At 45.9% G+C, this 19,999-nt stretch overlaps 1 protein-coding gene across 3 annotated transcripts in view; it reads right to left on the reverse strand.

Annotated features, from left to right (window-relative positions):
* Positions 1-19,999, reverse strand: part of fbln1 (fibulin 1) — a 250,906-nt gene that overhangs the window by 78,656 nt on the left and 152,251 nt on the right. For all 3 annotated transcript variants that reach the window (XM_086008866.1, XM_086008865.1, XM_086008864.1), the window contains 2 exons: positions 11,838-11,980; positions 9,641-9,772 (listed from right to left, as the gene is read on the reverse strand). In XM_086008866.1, coding sequence (XP_085864992.1) covers positions 9,641-9,772; positions 11,838-11,980 — 275 coding nt within the window. The remainder of the gene's footprint in view (positions 1-9,640; positions 9,773-11,837; positions 11,981-19,999) is intronic.

Consider the following 19,999-nt stretch of genomic DNA (forward strand, 5'->3'; position numbering starts at 1 on the left):
AAGATGTTTGCGTATTGGGGTGCGAATTTGGTCCCCATGGCTGTTCCGTGTGTTTGGGTAAAGAACTGGTTGTCGAAGGTGAAGACATTGTGGTCAAGGATGAAGCGGATGAGTTGTAGGATGGCGTCTGGGGATTGGCTGTTGTTGGTGTTGAGTACTGAGGCTGTCGCAGCGATGCCGTCATCGTGGGGGATACTGGTGTGGAGTGCCGAGACGTCCATCGTGGCGAGGAGTGTTCCTGGTTCAACTGGTCCGTGGGCGAGACCATGCAGACACTGCAACAACGGATGAATGGACACCGCGCAACAATCACCAGGCAGGAGTGTTCCCTCCCAGTCGGGGAACACTTCAGCAGTCAAGGACATTCAGCCTCCGATCTTCGGGTAAGCATTCTCCAAGGTGGCCTTCGAGACACACGACATCGCAAAATCGTCGAGCAGAAACTGATAGCCAAGTTCCGCACCCATGAGGACGGCCTTAACCGAGATCTTGGGTTCATGTCACGCTACATGTAACCCCACCTGATGCAGGGTCATCCAGACTCGAGTCGACATTGGCTTGTTCTCTCTACACAGATGCGGCCGGACCTGCTGTGATTTCCAGCCAAAAAAAATGTTTTTTGTCTGTTTTTTTGTTTTTCATACAGACCCCAGCATCTGCAATATTTGACCCCTTGTGACCCCACCTCATTGTTCTTTGATGTAATGTTTCCCTGACTGACCTGTTTGGACACCATTCACACCTTTGACTGCTGTGATTATCTCTCTGCCGAGGTGTGATAAATGGCAGTTGGAAAGGTTACCTGTAAACATCTGACATGATTCTCTGACTATATAAGCTGTGTCTTTATGCATTTCTCCACTTCACCTGAAGAAGGAGCAGCGCTCCGAAAGCTTGTGATTTCAAATAAAGCTGTTGGACTATAACCTGGTGTCGTGTGAGGTCATAACATTACATCAGACTACAGTACTTTGGTCCCACATGACCATGCAAGTCCACATAATATGAATGAATAAGTGAGCATGCCTTTCCTGTAAGACAATTACCATGAATAGCTGAGCAGGAAGTAACTGCATTGCCCTTTAATACAAGCAATTAAAAAGTGAATGCACTTACCTAGCGCGCCGGCCGTTGAGCTGTGGGCCCGCGTGGGATTCCGATCCTGGGCCTCCTCCAACTGCCGGCGCGCAGTGCTTGCGTATCCCAGGGGCGCAGTTAGTTCGATGCGTCCCCTGGAATCACGTGGGCCATGGAGAGCCAATGGTAGCAGGGAATGCTTCATTCATAAGTTTGACAGGAAGAGCTGTCACACCTATAAATACTATAAGCCCCAAAACATCACTAAAACTTCAAATACATTTTTTTTTTTAAATCACATGTTTAAAATAACTATAAATTACATGAAATAACTATTTTAAACAATAATTTAAATTTTTGAAAAAAATAATTACATTTTCTAACGGGGCTAAAAATAAACTTACCTTTCTTTAAATTATTTAAAAATAATAAACCTGTGGAAAAAATGTTTAAATTTTAATTAATTCACCACTTACCTTGTTAAAAGCAGGCCTCGCACCTGCTTTTTAAACGTGTAACTGCTGGAGACTTACCCTCCCGGAAAAACCTGCAAAAAAAAGTAAGTTCGATGCGCATGCGCTGCCTCTCCGGCGCACGCGTGCCACCCGTCCACCCCTTCTTTCAGGGGAACGGAAGTGCCGGTTTCCCGCGCATGCGCAGTGCATGCACGAAACCGGCACTTTCGTTGGGCCTACCCGAATTTCTGGACCATGGTGTTTCCTCTGGAAGTCTAAACCTGCCCTTCTTTCTCTTATTCTAATGCATCTCCTAGATGCAATCTGCGGGCCAGTATCGTGATTGGTGCTTGACTGCTCCTGTAGTACAAAAGGCGCAAGGCCCACAACCGCACTGAAATGCAAGTAAATATAACCCTTCAAGCGGGCCGTCCCGTCCCTTTGTCTCTGAGCCTGCGATCTATAACAGAGAGGAGTCGTTTTCAACATGAACATTTAGTGCATGTGCAACAACGTGATGCTGAAAGGGGGATATCTGTAGTGTATGTAACCGTTCTACCTTTAAGAGAACTATTGTATGTAACCGTCCACCTTTAAGAGAACTATTTTAGGTGTTGCACTACTTTATCTTGGCTGCTGTATACTGTAATACCGGGAGTGACCACACCAGTATATAAGTGCTGTGTAAGGATTTATTGGGCAGATTCGCCCTGACCTTCGAATAGTAAAGTCCTGTTAAAGTTACTCTTGTAGTCTGTGTATTAATTCACCATATAACCCACAGACTTTACAGTGGCAATGGGTTCGATCTTACCCTGCGGCAGCGACACACCCGAAGCAGTTAACGAGCGTCGAGAAGAGGCACCCGCCCTCGTCGTTCTGCTGAGAGAAGACTCGAGTCTGCAGAGCAAGGAAGAAGGAAGGATTCAGACATGAAGCCTTCCATCAGCAACAGGCTGTTATTGTCCCTTCTGCCACGGCGGTGAGTGAGCCGATCAGCCAAGAGAAGCAAGTCAGCCACGTTGACTGTGAGTAGGGGGAAAATAAAAAGAAACGGAGGATAAGGGCAGTGAACTCGACCACGGTCGGGGGAAAGGAGCCAGACAGAAGTCGGGCCCAGAGGCGCTGAGACTGGGGCAGCGTAGGGCACGGAAGCCGCGGTACAAGCGGGAACGCAGCCGGTGTGAGAGACCGGGCTACAAGCGGGAACGCAGCCGGTGTGAGAGACCGGGCTACAAGCGGGCTGGGAGACGCAACAGCGTCGTGAGACAGCTCAACCGCGACCGGCGAAAGGCCGGGCAGCTACCGAGGCCGCGAGGCGCTGCGACCGGGATCGTAAGGCGCGGGAAGAAATAAAAATAAGAAACCGCGGAGAACTCAGCCGCAGCCGGGGGAGGGAAGGACCGGACTGCGAGAGGGCTGGGAGGCGCGATTGGAAGCCGCTGAGGGAGAGACAGAGCCCGAGCGAGCGGGAGAGACAGAGCCGAGCGAGGGAGACCGAGGAGATTCAGCCAGCGGCTGGAACTGTTCGCCGTCAACGGGTTGTCCCCAGCGCCGGTTGCCCTGCCGAGAAAAGGGAATAAGGAACGCACTGAAGCCGGCGCGCAGGCTGCGAACTCCGAAAGCCAGCGGTCGTCGCCCGAAGGAAAGCTTACCCCTCCCGCCAGGGGAAGAAACGCGGGAAGCCGCCAGTAGGCGGGGAAGAAGACAGAAGCGGGAAACCGCCATTTTGAAAGTGGGCGGGGAAGAAGACAAGCGCGGGAAACCGCCATTTTTGGAAAAAAAAAGTAACGAACAAATTCGTTGTGGTTTCTCAAAAAGATAGTGAAGATGCCTAAGCATGGTAACATCAACAACTTCGATTCCGAGGTGGAAGATTGGGCCACGTACGTAGAACGCATCGAGATATATTGTGAGGCCAATAAAATAGCAGATGATGATAAAGCTCTCACCTTATTAAACGCAATGGGGGCGAAGACATACGGGCTATTGAAGCATCTTCTATCACCAGCTAAACCGGCGGATCAGACTTTCGCTGATATTGTTGCTGTCCTGAAGGATCATTTGAACCCCACACCGCTGATGTTGGCGGAACGATTCAAATTTTATGCGAGAACGCAACGGAAAGAGGAAAGCAACGCGGAATACTTGGTCGAACTGCGTAGACTAGCGAAATACTGCCAGTTTGGGGAAAATCTGACAGAGGCATTGAGAGACAAGTTCGTGTGCGGGTTGTCGAAGGAAGGAACACAAAAGCGACTGCTCGAAGAGAACGATCTTACACTTGACAAGGCTGTCCTTATTGCAGCATCACACGAAGCAGTCGCGAGAGGCACTGCGGAAATGCAGCTGAAGGCAGCGGTACTCAGCGTGGATCAAATGACTTCGGGTACAACAAAATGTTATCATTGTGGGAAGACAACACACGACCAGAACCAATGCTGGTTTAAAAACCAGGAATGTAGAAAATGTGGCAAGCTTGGTCACATAGCTAAAGTATGCCGGTCAGGAAAGAAGACCAACAACAGAAAAAAGTCACCGCAGGGAAAGTACAGCAAGGTACACAAGGTGGCTGAGAAGAGTTCAGATGAACAGAATTCGGATTCAGACCCAAACGGCCAGGAACTGGGTAGTCTGAGAATTCACAATGTGAGTAAGGAAGCTGACCTACAAACTATCTGGGTCACACTAAAAGTAGCCGGAGTCCAAGTGAAAATGGAATTGGACACAGGATCAGCCCTATCAGTCATAAATCGAAGGGATTACAACCGGCTATTCTCACATATACCCTTGAGAGATACCAAGATCGTATTGCAGACATACACGGGGCATAAAGTATACCCCATGGGAAAGATACAAGTCCAGGTGAGAGACAGGGGCAAAGAACACCAAGGAATGGACTTATATGTACTACCTGAGGGAGGTCCACCACTTCTGGGACGGGAGTGGATCAGGGAAATAAACATGGAATGGCACTACCTAAAAGCAATAACGAGTGAGAACTCGGTGAAGACAATCAGCTCAGACTCTGAAACGGATGACGACAAGACCAGCCCAGGTGCGAAAGACAAGTCTAAAATGGACTTGCTGACTAAGGTTGGAAAAACAAAGGAGTGCATAAATACTGATGCTTCAAAGGAGAACAAAGTTTCAGAACAGAATTCCACTGAACAACAACAACATAGTTTGGCAGAGAATTCTGAGTCTGTCCAGTTTACAGACATGCACAAGTCTGAGGAACACCGGGCTCGAACTCAACTCCATTTCAAATTACAACAGCAATTAGAACAATTGAGTTGCCGTCTCGAGCAAGAGATAAAAGCTATGAAAACGTTCTTTGACACAGAGTGGGAGAATCTGGAAAGACAACAGAAACAGCTGAGGGAGAAAAGGGAGCAGGAGCACACAAACCGTCTGCGCAAGGAGGCCAAACGAATCAAAGCTGATTCGGTTTCTGAAGGTGCGTGCTCTAATCTGGTGGAGCAAGATGTTCAGCAACTGAAGGCGCTTGTTAGCAGATTGCAGACAGAAAAGGCTGAGTTGGTCGCCATGAATTCCGAGCTCCTACTGAAGTTGGGTGCAGCATCACCGGACGATTCATTTGTGGAAATTCGAATGGTGGAGGCTGCGGATGATGGCGAAGTAGAAACAGCAAAGGAGCCCCAGGGCAAGGTTATAAACAGCCCTGCAGCTACTGGGAAATGGCTGAGGTCAGAAGAGTCAACGGTCAGCCAACTCCTTCATATGCTGAGGGACAAGACTCTGAAATGGGAACAATTTGAACACGAGCTTCAATCTTCAAAGGAAAGGGGTTCGGAGCTCTCAAAAGTTATTGAAATAGCTGAGGTTGCAACACAGACTGAGAAGATGGCAGCAGAGCAAACCTTGGATGCCAAAAGTACGCTGATTCACGTCAATGTTGAACAACAGAATGCTGAAACAGCTGCTCCAGTAGAGGGATTGAATAATACAATCAATCAATCTCCCAATGAAGTTGAAGTATTGAAATCACGAATGAGGTCATTAGTAAAAGACTTGCAGGAAGCCCAGAAAAAGCTGGATGAAACTGAACGCATGAAGAAGTCTCTTCAGGAAAGATGTCTGGATTTGGAACAAAAGCTGGCTAACGTCCAGCTGGGTATGGAGGAAATAGAAGACCCTCTCGCTGGCCTAGCTCAGGACGACACCGAATATTACCATGACCTGTTGGACGACACCGAATATTACGATGACCTGCTCTGCCCAGCTTGTGATGAAAACTCCCAAAGTGCAGAAACCATGAAGAATCACCTAAAGTCTAAGGAACATCGGGAGATGGTGGCGCTACTACGGAAAAAGGAGGACAAGAAGGAGGAACGGTGCATGCAGCTGGCAGCTGACAGTGGAGCCCAGAGAGTCTCCAAGAAGCAGAAAAGGAAAAGACGAAGCAGAAGATGATGACCATCTGAACCATTATCACCTCTACCAGGTCACGCACGTGGTCTCTCCGTATGGAGCCAAATCAGTTTGGAAGTAGAAAAACTTCCCAAGGTACTCAAGCTTTTAAAAGTCAACAATGCTGGTTCAGAAGTGACGGAAGTTCAAGCTGTAAGTCCAGTGAAGGACTATTGGATGAGTCACTCCAGCAACGTGAACCGACTACACCGAGACTGAATCTGTGAACTGTTTTCCGCAGAGACTGAATCTGTGAACTGTTTCCCGCAGAGACTGAATCTGTGAACTGTTTCCGCAGAGACTACATCTGTGAACTGTTTTTACTGAAGTTGGATATATGTTATGTTTAATGGGGAATAAGTATGTTGTAAGCTAAAAAGGGAGGATTGTAGTGTATGTAACCGTTCTACCTTTAAGAGAACTATTGTATGTAACCGTCCACCTTTAAGAGAACTATTTTAGGTGTTGCACTACTTTATCTTGGCTGCTGTATACTGTAATACCGGGAGTGACCACACCGGTATATAAGTGCTGTGTAAGGATTTATTGGGCAGATTCGCCCTGACCTTCGAATAGTAAAGTCCTGTTAAAGTTACTCTTGTAGTCTGTGTATTAATTCACCATATAACCCACAGACTTTACAATATCCACCCTGCGGAATCATTAATGGTGGGAGGTTGTTTATAATGCGGGACAGTACCCCTGGGTGAGAATCAAGTCTATGTTATTTGTTATTATTCAGATTGTTATGAGTGTAACACTTTTTATTCTCACTTGTATCATTTGTAAAACCTTGTGGAACTGTCACAGTAACCTGAGCTTCTTGAAACAACAACGTTTGATATCTTTAATGAATTAATGTACTTCTAGTGAGTGGAATCCAGTTCGGGGGTGTGATCAAATTTAAAGTCAGTGTTCAACTTCTCCCACTCACTTGAGGAGGAATTGGAGGATTTTGGACTTTTCAATATGAAGATTTAATACCTATTTTTAAGGAAGACTAAAAGAATGGATTTAAGTCTGGTACTTGATAAAAAGCACAAGACTCTTAACTTGATCAAAATCAGAATGTATGATTGTCTTTGCTTATTGTCCAGGATGTTTGGAGAGAGTAAAGTATGTGGCAACAAAACTGAATGGAGCCTTGGTAAGCTACAAGGCCAGGACTTGGAAACTGAGCAACTGGGAAGATGCAATGCTGACAGCTGTAGAGACAGGAATCCAGGTCTGAAGAACTGATAAGAAATTCTTTAGTGTTAGAATGGAAAACAACCCAAATATGGTATTTTCAGATCAGACTAGAAGGAAAGCATATAAAACAGCCCATTCTGCAAGAATTTTCAGGAGAACCACATACGACATTGAATCAAGACAGCATAGATGGAGAACCTTTTTATTCTCCCAAGACTAAGAACTTGATCAATTCTTTGATCTTGAGCTGAGTTCGCTAGAAAGGTTGTATGAGAAGCTACTATTTGCATTTTGATAAAAACTGTTGTGTCTGTATGTCAAATAAAATTCATTAAAGTTAAAAAATAACTACAGTGTCTCACTTGACTCTTGATCTTTCATACTATGAACAAGAGAGAGGAGAATCCCTACCATGATGAAGGGTCCCAGACCTGAAACGTTTACTCTGTTTCTCTCTCCACGGATGCTGCCTGGCCTGCTGAGTATTTCCAGCATTTTCTGTTGTTATTTCAGATTTCCAGCATTCGCAGTATTTTGCTATTGTGTAGAATCCCTACCATGCTGTCCCAGCCTAATCCCTTCATTTGCATAGCTGCACGGAACAATATACAGGCGCATCTCTTCCCAGCAGCAGAACGGGGTAAAAAACCCAATGAAGTGCAATATAGAAAACATAGGGGGTTGTCCCGCTCGTTCACCGTAACTTCGGCAGAAGAGCCGCAGAGACCTCATAAAAATGGCATTTGCACCGTTTCTCCAGGGTTTCCGCGGCTCTTCCTGAGGTACTGTGGATGAGCAGGAGAAACCCCACAGAAAATCACTCCATAATATTTACAGCGCACACATTCTTCGACAATGCATACAATCATCTGCTTTCAATACCAACTTTCTACTTAGATCACACAAGGCACTCTATTTACAATGCATGTATTCTATTTACTTTACATGGCATTCTATTGACAATGTGTATGATGTTCTATTTACACCACACACAACATTCTGTTTACAATACATAAGACGTATTTCCAGCACCATTGTCACTCTACTTACAATGCCCATTACCAGCTTAAATGCACATGGGATGAGAATTTCTACGCAGTTCTCCCAGTTGTCCTCCATAACTTTGGCAGAAGATTGACAGAACCTTCAGAGAAACAACATAAAGGGCTGTTTTTAGCCATTTCTCCAGGGCTTTCGCCTATCTTCTGCCGAAGTTACCATGAGAGATCAGAAATTCCAGGTAATGATGTTCTATTTACAGTGCAGACAATCTTCTATTTACAATACACTGGACCTGCTTACAATGCACAAGTGGCTCTATTTACAATACAGGCAACATTCTATTTAAATACACACAATGTTCACTTTACAATCATTTACAGCATGCACGTTGCCCAAACTGGGAATTCACATATGTTCACTTGTTTGATCTCATCATCATCTGTCTAGACCTTTGTTCAGCACTACTACCTCTGCTTCTGCAGATCTTTTGGCTGCAGTAAGAGCAACAGTGCCAAAAGGATTTGATTTGAATAATAGGGTAAATATTCAAATCAGCAGTTTGAAATAAATGATTGTTTCCAACATAAATAATCTCTGATGGACAATCTAAATGTGGAGGACCTGTAGCTTAATATTTGTTGAACAATGAATGAACTAATAAATGTTAATGAGCTGACAGCATTAAATCATTTCTTCCAAACCCGCCTCCGTGGCACACAGTGAATCAGACTGAACTCACAATGCAAGTGAATGACACTTTATTGCTGCATAAAGTACTTTAACGTAGATTTTAATTCCCAGGCGGGAAGCCGATGGCCTTCCCACCGAGAGTCTCCATGGGAAGCCTCAGCCGATTTCAATGGCCTGGTCTCATTCCCCTCCCAGCTGGCCATCTGCCTGCCCAACAGAGGTGGCCAGAGGCAGCTGGCCACCTCTGGCTGGTCAAAATCGGCATCAGCACCGAGGTCATGGGGAAATTGGGGCCATTTCACGGGTGAGAATGGGGACAGCTCAGGGCAGAAGAAGTCCAGACTTTCTGTGGAGCCAGGAAGAAGACTCCAGCTCCTCCTGACCCCATTAAGGAAAATGTTTGACTCATCGAGGGGGAGGGATGGGGGGAGGCCTCCTCTTCTTCTTCTCTGCCAGGTTTTACTAAGTGGTGCATCACCCACCCCCGCATGGGCGCTTGGCTCAGCAGACCATTAAAATACCACTGGGATCCTATGGATGTCGTAAGACCCCAATTAGCATATATTAATGAGGATCCCACCTGAGTCAGGCAGGCGCCTCGGACGCCTAAAGAAAAGGCTCAGTTAAGATGGCGGTGGGTGGGATTCGAGCAGGAACGGAGCTATAAGTCTTTGCACAATATTCTTGCCGGCCGTGATGGGTTAAATTCCTTCCTTTGTCTCTGGTTGCGACATTCCTCAGGTTGATGACAATAAAAACATAAAGGAAAAAAAAGCTCTAAAACTGCTTACCGATTGTAATGGTACTTTCATATCGTTTGATAATGTCGAAGGAGTCACGTATGTTTCCTTCAGTGATGCGGAACACAATCTCTGGCTGGATACTGGGAAAAACTGGAGATGCTGCTCGGAGAAATATGATCTCTGCAAAAAGGAAACATCAGGGTCAATTGCCCTCCTCTGTGCCCCCTGCAAATTTCAGGGTTAGTTTGATGAGACACAGCCACATTTTCTCTGCCTGTACCCTGTAGTCATGCCACCTCATCTACATAAAAATGGAATAAAACAGGCAAAGCCTGAAAATGTAGACAGAATCAATAGCCACAATAGCAGATTCGTTTCATCGTACTGCACCACCAACTCACTTCGTTCCATTGTGAGAAAACTGAGCCAAGAATTTTTCTGTGATAGAAATTTTTGGGTTCGGTAGCTCATTGGATCGAGTGGTGCCAGTGCCTCAATTAAATGGCCCAATTTTTACATTCTTATTTATTTTGAAAGGTATCTATTTAGGTTTCCTCTTTTATCTGGCCTCTGCTATTCCTGCTCTTTGAGCTGGTGCAGGGTGAATTTCATTTGAATTTTCCTTCCCTTCTTGGTAAATGCTTTCGAAGGACTTGGCACCTTCTTACAATATAGGACAGGCAACTCACCATTCAGAAATCCTTAGCATAAGACCACAGCTCCATTGTGATGTGCTCCCAGTTAAGAATCCTTTCCCTTCCTTGCTTCCCACACACACAGTTCCATTTTAAATGTTTGAAAGTGCTTTAAATTTTTCATCGTTAGATCTCCCCAATGACTAACTGGGTAAATGGTCAGCTGTATGTGATACTGAGCCATACATCAGAAAAGGCTCAGATTCAATCCTGAGTCTGTGGTGAGATCACCAATCCAGCTAGGATAGTGGTGGAGGTATTAACAACTGGATGCAGTTTCCCTGTGCTAAGAGTAATTGGGACAGGATTCTGGCTCCTGATCACTGTATGGTAACTGCAGCTGGAAAATGCATGTGTGTGGACATTGGGTAAGGACAGGCCCAGCAGATGAGGGGAGAAATTCCAGTAACCTTTTTAAAAGTTATCTTTAAAAGGATGATTACATCACCACCTTGTTTTTTCCCATCATGCGCAGGCCTCTTTGTGGACAGGAGTCCCACGGATATAGGGTCAGCACAGCATCATGCCTGCAAGAAGATGCAGTCAAGTTTTGGACAACAGCTGACCATTACTGTACCTGCAAATGTGCAAGCTCTATGCTGCATGGTGGCCGCTGGTATCCTTGCAGCAGATGGCAGAGCTTAGTATCTTCCCCTCTCCTGATCCAGACTCTGAAAGGGCAGGTTACCACAGTCATTCCCAAGTGGGTTTGCCAGGTGTGGCTGGTATATGATCACCCTAGCAAGCCTTCTTTCATGCAGTACCATGAAAAGCATGTAATTGGGAGACTTCTGAAGAACTTTCCAGCATAACGGTTGGGCATAATGCAGATATCTGGAAAGTATGTGGGCCTCTTAAATACCCTCCCACCTGCCAGTCCGCCAGATTTTCGTCCACTCGAAATTGCGGTGGTAGCGTGAGAAAAACTTCAGGCTGGCCGATTCCACTTACAAATCTAACACGAAATTGTTGAAACCCACTGCTGCAAATTCCTGAATTTCCTTTTTTTACTCCTCCCACTTTTAAAAAAAATTGGCTCAACTTTTCCCTTCTCCCAGGATTACCAGCAGATACACACAAGAGTAAGCCCAGAGTGACTTATGCTCTTGTTTTCCTCCTGTCCCATTAAACAATTCCTTCTTAGGACAGGGCAGGGATTTGAACTTGCTGTGCAGGGAAAGCAGCAGCAGAAATCTGCACAATCCCACTCCCAGGTTGCAGCGTGCTCCTCCAGCGCACTATGCCTATGTGTCAGTGCACCCCCGCCAATGCTGCGCCATAACCAGTTACTGGTAGGTGCATGAGAAAGGCTCAAGCATGATTCCCTCTCAAATTCTTCTCCCTTCCTTTTGGGGAAATATCTGTCACTTGCTTGAGTTACCATTTTTCTATAGTAGGGTTGAGATTCCCTTTGCATCTTAGCTAGTTAAACAATAATCTATGGTTTATTTCCAGTAAATAGGCTTATCACAAACACCTTATGCTTTAGCTGTCTTAAGGACAGGACTCGCCCTATACAAAGGTAGCTTTATTCCCATTATTACTCTCACCTATGGGTCCAGTGAACTCCCTGTAGGTCGGTAGAGAAATGACAGTGTAGGACACTGTATTGACAGGGTCTAGTATGCAGGCCGTATCACTTGGGCGGCAAGACTTTATGCATCGAACAGTCTCTGTCCTATCTATTCTTACCCTGTAAAGAAAGAAACAGTTAATGGAGAAAGCTGACCAGAATTCACATTAAAAGGCTTCTGTTAAACCTGATTAAGTTCTTTCTGCAGAAGCTGGTTCATGGCAAGTGATGTTGGGTAGGCTGTAGTTGTTGCTTAGATTTATTCATGAATTATATTAGGAATTCAAAAACATTGGGGTAGATCTGGACTTTGTGCGATAATGTAAAATGGGTGATAACATTCTTTATGACCCTGGCTTCAGAGCAGGAACCCTTACTGCACCAATGTGGCGTTTTCCATTTCTACCACAAGTAATTCTTGCTGTCTCTCTCAATGAGATTAAACAATACAATGGAAATAAAAATCGAGAGAGATGTCAAACCGGCTGCTGACTCGCTCTCACCCATTTTACACTATTGCACAAAGTCAAAAACTGCCCCATAAGTATTTTTTTAACCTTAGAGAGCCAGGTTAGATGGAGACTGTGCAGCACAATGGGTCTGGACATAAATGGCTCCTTTCTTGACTGGCTGGAAGGGTGAAATTAAATGAGCTTCTGCAATCTGATTCTAGTTTGGAGTGTTCAGACTAAAATTGCAGCATCACACAGAAATGCCATCAGGATAGTTGTGGTGGGGGAAAAAACCGTACACTGAGTGTAGTTGGTCTTTGGGATTAAGGCATGTTGGGAACAAGTAAAACTCCTTCTAATCTGTGTCTGGCCCTGTTATGCCTCACTTGGAAATACTTGATCCTGATGCTGTGTACACAAACATGGAAAAACATTCCATCCCTGGGACCAATATTCTTTAAAAATATAATTTAATAAAAAGTTTGAATCCAGCCCAGTTGATTGGATAAAAGTCTCCAGATTCCCAGTAAATAAAAGGCCACTGTATGAGCACTGGATTGTTTAGCCTCATTGAGAGAGACAGCAAGAATTATTTGTGTTAGAAATGGAAAGCGCCACATTGGTGCAGTAAGGGTTCCTGCTCTGAAGCCAGGGTTATAAAGGATATTATTGGGCAGTATAGATGCATACTCTGGCTTGCACCTAATCGGTCCTACATCTGACCTGAAAGTGCTCAATTCCATACAGAACAGGAAGGCCCATGAAGGGTGAAACAAACATGAAGGAGGGAGGTGGCAGAGGCAGTCAGTGCAAACTATACTATCCCACTAACTGCCACACAGTGCAGGAAGAGGTTCAATGACCTCACAAGGTTGGCTAAGGTAAGTGAAGGCATTATTCCCAATGCACATTCTGTAAGAAGGATTGAGGCAGGTCTCTTTCCAGTTACCTATAATGCCCTGTCTATCTCATTAGCAGGATGAAAGAAAACTTGCACCATTCACATAAAACCTCTGGAACTAATAATGCACCATGTTAACTCCATATCACTGTCTAAACTCACATTGCCTGCCATAAGGGGGTTGTGCCAATCTTGAAGGAGAGATGTTCAAAAAAAAAGCCTGCACATGCAGGCATTATAATCATGGGATGGATGCTGACACATGGGTGAAGAGAATTGTAATTGTCACTCAGATTCCTTTGTCACTATGTTGCCTCCATGCAAAGAAAAAAGTTGCACATGACTGGAGACAAAGAAACACAACTGGAGGAGAAACACCCACTTTCCAAAGTTTTACTGCATGTGAGGAGGATGGTTTACAGTTCACCGCATATAGGAGCGGCTGTAGAAGATGGGGCAGTAGGAGACAAAATGCCAAGAGCAGGTTGGTGAAGGCAGGGCAAAGGTGAGCACAGTTAGTTTAATTTTCATGTGCAATATCAAAGTATTTAAATAGACGCTGGGGTATAAATTCGTCTTGAACAGTAGTGCAAAACGGGCAATAGCGAACCGTCAGCCCATTTTACAATCCACCCAATTTTCGTTTCCATTACGGCCAATGGAAAAGAAAATCCGACAGTGTAAAATGGGCTGCTGATTCACTATTGCGCGCTTTGCAATACTGTGCAAGACGAATTTATACCCCACGAGTCAGCCACAATTTCTTCAGAGTTATGCAATTGTTTACACAACCAAAAATGCTTTTTTAACATCCTGGGATGGCTTACAGGAAGATTATAAATAATCAGAGGTCCAGCCAGGCACTTAAAGCTGTACAATTCCAGTCCCATCTGCACCAATCCAGAGACATTCACACAGGAGGAAGTACTGAGTCAGAAGGGTTTCCACAGGCTAAAGCTGGAAGTGCAAGATGGGGAGCGAGTAATTCCTCTACATAGGGTAGCGAATGCCCACCCTTGCCTGAGAAGCCGAGAGACCTAGATCTCAGGAATCCAGTCCACTAAAAAGCAATGATTAGAAAGCATCAATCTTGTGGGCAGGCACTGGAAATGGCCTGATGATGAATAAGTGAGAGGATTCCATTGCACACATCTACAACAGTGTTGGAAGTTTGTCATGCCATGCAGAATACTCTGGAGAGCGTGTAGTCCAGGAGATACGTGCTACAGGTACTAAAGTCATTGGTGGTTTCCAGAGTGGCAGCTATCACTATTTCAATAGATACATTGAGAATCCAAACACTTTCACGGGGTTTACAAGACTTAATTGGGACTATTCAGTCTGTTCTCACACTCAATAGTAGCACCTCTGAGCCTGTGCCTAGCTCCAGTGGGCTGCAAGGAATGGTATCAGTTGTCTCTGTCTCGCATTAAAGTGACAATGATCCTACTTCCTTTAGGCTCCCTCCAATGCTTACACATGAGGGAGCTTCGAACCTGGGCCTGGAATCCCTTGACAGAGGAAGAGAAACGATGCTGGAAGCAAGACCCTGAGAGACAGCAACTTTACAGAGACATGAATCATCTTAGTCCTCAAAGGCTCTAGAGGAACCTTCATAGTCAGCCACCTCTCAACCTTGTATCACTGACAGTACCAAAAGAGCTAGGATAAGTTAGCTGGCACAATGGATAGAAACAGTGGTAACAAATAGCTGTAGTTAATCATTGTGATCACTTGGAAAATATTATATTGGAATGTAAAAATTGATTGATCACATATTTTCAGAGTTCATTTTTCTGGATGTTTACAACCAAGTGGATTGAGTTGATGAGATGTGAGAATGTGAGATGTATATTGTGGTAGAGAACAAGTGCCTTTGTGAATGCAAGTCTTAATGAAGCAGCTAGGGTTTGGTGGGGGGAACAGCTATGCGGGAATGGGTGTTATTTCTCTTCTCAACTTTTTTTGTCATTGAAAGCAATCAACATTATGATGCTGCCTCTGGCTAGATGTGAATGGATCTCTTACATCACTTCCTCTACCTCCTGTGCAACATCCTCCTGCTGTGAGGGTGGAGGGCCCCCTCCCTCTTGTTCATTGCTGTTCTCTTCAACTTCAGAAAGGAGTAATCCATTCTGCATATCAACAATATGCAACACACTGCGAGCTGCTATAATTCTGGACACTCTTGCAGGGCTCCACGCCCCTGTTCCATTTAAATGCGGCAAGTCGCACTTCCGGCAGAAAGATCAAGGCAACAGTGAAGTCATGTAAATATTCATCAAAAGAGAAGGACACCTATATGTTCACAAGGTTACAAGGTAATTACAGATAAGGAAAACCATTTGGCCCATTTTAATTCATTCATCCAGAAAGCCCCTAATGTCACCCCATTGCAGTATCCAATTATTTCTTAAATTATTCCAGTGTTTTCATCCATCCGAAAATATGTTCCATGTGTTGATCACTCTGTGAATTTCCTGATATAATCCTAAATTTACCTTTTTCTAGTTTGGACCTATGTCCCTTGTCCTTCTCTCACAATCTAATTTAAAGTCAAATTATGGATTTACTTCTTTCATTCCCTCAACGTTTTGGTATACCTCTATGAGATCACCTCTCAGATGCCTCCATTCCAAGCTAAAAAAAACCAAGTTTTTCCTCATAACTCAAACCTTGACTCTAGGGATCAACCTCTTGGTTCTTCCCTGCACTTCTTCCAGTATTTGAATGTCTCCCTTGTCTCTTGGCAACTAGAACTGGATGCAATACTCAATGTGTGGTCTGAATAAAGTATTGTACAATTTGATAATGACTTTCTCTGACTTGTATTCTACAGTTTTGGTTAGGTCATTCAACATTCTGTTGGCTTTGCTGATTGCTGTTCTGCATTGGACATTTTGAACACTTAGGCCGCGATTTTCCGAGTGAAGGCGGGTTGGAGTCGGGTTGGCTTGTCGGCAGGTTCTGGTCCCGCTGCCGGTTTAATCCACTCTGCATTAGGTATTTTGCCTTAACTGGGCTTATTAAGCCCATCGTGCGCGTTGCCCGGCCCAATCAGTGGGTTCGGGTCTGCGGCTCGCCTCTGCTGACATCTTCCTTTCAGCTGCATTTAAGGGGCCCATGCAGCCTTGTGGTTTCTCCTTCATTTTCTGATGCTTTTCAATGTGGCAGATAGAGAGATGAGTGGGTCACGATCAAAGGCCTCTCCATGATTTGATGATGACTCCCTCCATGCTCTTGTGGAGGGAGTGAGAGGTACTGTTCCCCTCCAATGGATGGAGGAAGCCTCCTCAGCAAACCAAGGCAGCCTGGCTGCAGATTGCTGAGGAGGTGAGCGCCAGGTCCTTGTGCTCACGCACCTGGGTTCAATGCCACAAAAGTGAGTATAACATCGCACTTACCTTCAATCTGCTTCTCATCTCTTCTCATCACCAGCACTCTGCATTGTCAACCTACTCCTGCACATCCCAAATTACCCTTACATTCCTTGCACCCTTAACCATCCCTCTCTCTCTATGTACAGAATCACTTCACTATTCTACTATGCACTCCTCACACTCGCTGTCACTGTTATGCAATGGCAACAACTAACAATGCACAGGGAGGGCCCTTGGTATTGGCACCTCATTCCATCTTTGTCTCCCTCTAAGCATCTATGCTATGGATTCTTTACACTCACTCCAACATTCTTGCTCAAACTCCACTTGTCTCCCTCATTGCAGGAAAAGAGAGCCCACAATAAGAGGGAGACGGGGTGGACAGGAGGAGGGCCACCTTCATTGGCGCACTTGACCACCGCTGAGGAGGCTGCAATCGACATTTTCGGAGGTGCTGAGGAGCTGGAAGTGGGGGATGGAGGGACTGGCACAGTAGAGCAAGCTGGTGACAGATTAGATTTGCAACCCTCTCATTTAGATTGCATGAGTGACTGATATGGCATCTGATGTTCATACAGATTGAGTGTTGATCATCTGCACAATGGGATGTGTCTGCTAAGTTAATATCACATGTCTAACTCATGCCTTTACTCCCCCACAGGGCCATCGAGAGCCCCCCTCCCCACTGTCCAGGAGGTTGAGCCAGAAGACTCCTCGGAGGAAGCTACAACCTCTGAGGGTGCAGCATCAGCAGAATTGAGCACACCCAGCACCAGCGCAGAGGTGCGCACCTTGGTGGGTCATTCACGAGATAGAGTAGTGCTGTCACCTGGTGTATCACAGCTCACAAGTGAACATCAGCAGATGGTGGAGACAGGGACAGCAGTGGAGAGTCCTTGTCAGAGGATGCGGGTCGCTCCTAGCTCTGCTCAGCTGCATGTGGACGCTGTGCCTCTGGGGCCATCCAGAAAGAGAGTGGTGCTGGAACTTCAGGAACAAGTGCAGGAGGCTCTGACAGGGTTTGCAACCACTATAACTTCGAGTGTGCAGAGAATGGAGGAGTCCATGTCAAACATAAGAAATCACACAACACCAGGTTATAGTCCAACAGCTTTATTTGAAATCACAAGCTTTTGGAGCGCTGCTCCTTCATCAGGTGAAGTGGAGAGATGCATAAAGACACAGCTTATATAGTCAGAGAACATTGCCAGATGGTTACAGGTAATCTTTCTAACTGCCATTTATCACACCTCGGCAGAGAGATAATCACAGCAATCAAAGGTGTAAATGGTGTCCAAACAGGTCAGTCAGGAAAACATTACATCAAAGAACAATGAGGTGGGGTCACAAGGGGTCAAATGTTGCAGATGCTGGGGTCTGTATGAAAAACAAAAAAACAGACAAAAAACATTTTTTTTGCTGGAAATCACAGCAGGTCCGGCCGCATCTGTGTGGAGAGAACAAGCCAATGACAACTCGAGTCTGGATGACCCTACATCAGGTGGGGTTACATGTAGCGTGACATGTACCCAAGATCCCGGTTGAGGCCGTCTTCATGGGTGCAGAACTTGGCTATCAGTTTCTGCTCGACTATAACTTGGTGTTGTGTGATTTCTTACATTTGTCCACCCCAGTCCAACACCAGCATCTCCACACCATGTCAAACATGAGCAATGCCGCGTTGCACTGAATCGTGAATGTAGGTGCCGCCATGGAAAGGATGGCAACCTCCATGGAGAACATAAATCACCAGACACAAATGAACATGGTGACTCTTTTAAATAGATGGTCATCTATGGAGGATAGATGAGCATTTATTGAAGAGAGGAACCAGAGGTACATGGACATCCCCGTTATGAGGACTGTCAGTACAGAGACGGGTCCTCATGGCCTCACTGATGTGCAGCAAAGTGCTCTCCCCAGCTACCTGCTAGCAGTGAAGTGCGGGTGACCCATGAGAGGGATGTTGGTAGTCGACAACAAGGAAGTGTGGGCTCCTCTCCAAGCGCTCACACGACCATGCCACTGCGGAGCCCTCAGTCAGAGCCCCTGACTCCTCACCCAACTGAGATGGCCGTCTCAGCCCCTGCACAGCCGCAGGAGGAGCAGACTGTTGCCGAGCCCCCCCAGGCTCCCAAACCCAGAGGATGCCCGCCAAAGGTGTCGAAGCAGGCGCAGCATAGAAGTGAGCAAGGTGCCTCAACATCTGCTGAAGCCACAGGGGAAGCACCACATGGAAGCACATTTATGAGAAAGTTAACACACAAATAGACAAAGTGAAGTTTGTCATCGTAATTTCAAATGTAATAAAGAGATGTGATGGCAAAGCTTCAAAGAGTTGGCCTATGTGTGCTCAGAAATGGAAGTGTCACAGTGAGGGGTCAAGGCGCCTTTCATCTGTAATGATGGTGCTGAGAGTGTTAGGAAGCCTCATTTTATTGTACAGATGCTGTATGGCTTGTTAAGAAGGTTGTCCAGACACTCATTTCCATGTGCCAGCCACATGTGTTGACTGCGTAAACTTACGCGAATCTGGCATGGATTAGTGCATCCCATGTCTCACGGCCAGCAATGTGCTTGCGTGCTGGTGGAACTGGCACATGCGCCTCTGCAAGGTCTTCCTCATCTGCAGCCTCGTCCTCCTCCTCCTTTGAGGAGGCTGTGTGCTGAGCCACTTGTTCCTCAGGTAGCGGTAAGCCACACTGCTGTGCGGTGCTGTGCAGGGCACAGCAGACCACGATGATTCTGGACACCCTGGCTGGTGAGTACTGTAGGGCTCCACCAGTTCTGTCGTAACATCTGGATCTCATTTTGAGCAAGCCGATGGTTTGCTCTATGATGCTTCTGGTGGAAATGTGGCTCACATTGTAGCGCTCCTCAGATTTGTTTGATGGCCTCCTCATCGGTGTCAGTAGCTACGTCTTCAGGGGATAGTCCTTGTCTCCAGTTAGCCATCCGGAAAGTTGGGTTCGCAGATTGAACAGCTGAGGCACAGTAGACTGCCGCAAGATGAACAAGTCATGGCAACTGCCAGGGAACTTGGCGCAAACATGCATAATGTTCTTCCTGTGGTTATACACCAGCTGGACATTAAGGGAGTGGAAGCCCTTGCGGTTGACAAATACAGCTGGGTTGTGATGGGGTGCCCTAATGGCCACATGTGTGCAGTCTACGACTCCCTGCACCCTTGGGAAGCCTGCCATATTTGCATTTGCGGTTACACTTGCTTCATCCGTGGAGAGGTGGATGTAATTGTGCGCCTTTGCAAAGAGGGCATCGGTAACCTGCATGATGCAAGTGTGTGCGGCCGACCGGGAGATGCCGCTGATGTCTGCTGCTGATCCCTGGAAGGACCCTGAAGCAAAGAAATTGAGTGCGTTGGTGGCTTTGACAGCCACTGGTAAGG

This window comes from Somniosus microcephalus, chromosome 16 (genome assembly GCF_052327205.1).
Source record: "Somniosus microcephalus isolate GS21.2 chromosome 16, FLI_Smic_1.0, whole genome shotgun sequence".
NCBI classification, from domain to species: Eukaryota; Metazoa; Chordata; class Chondrichthyes; order Squaliformes; family Somniosidae; genus Somniosus; species Somniosus microcephalus.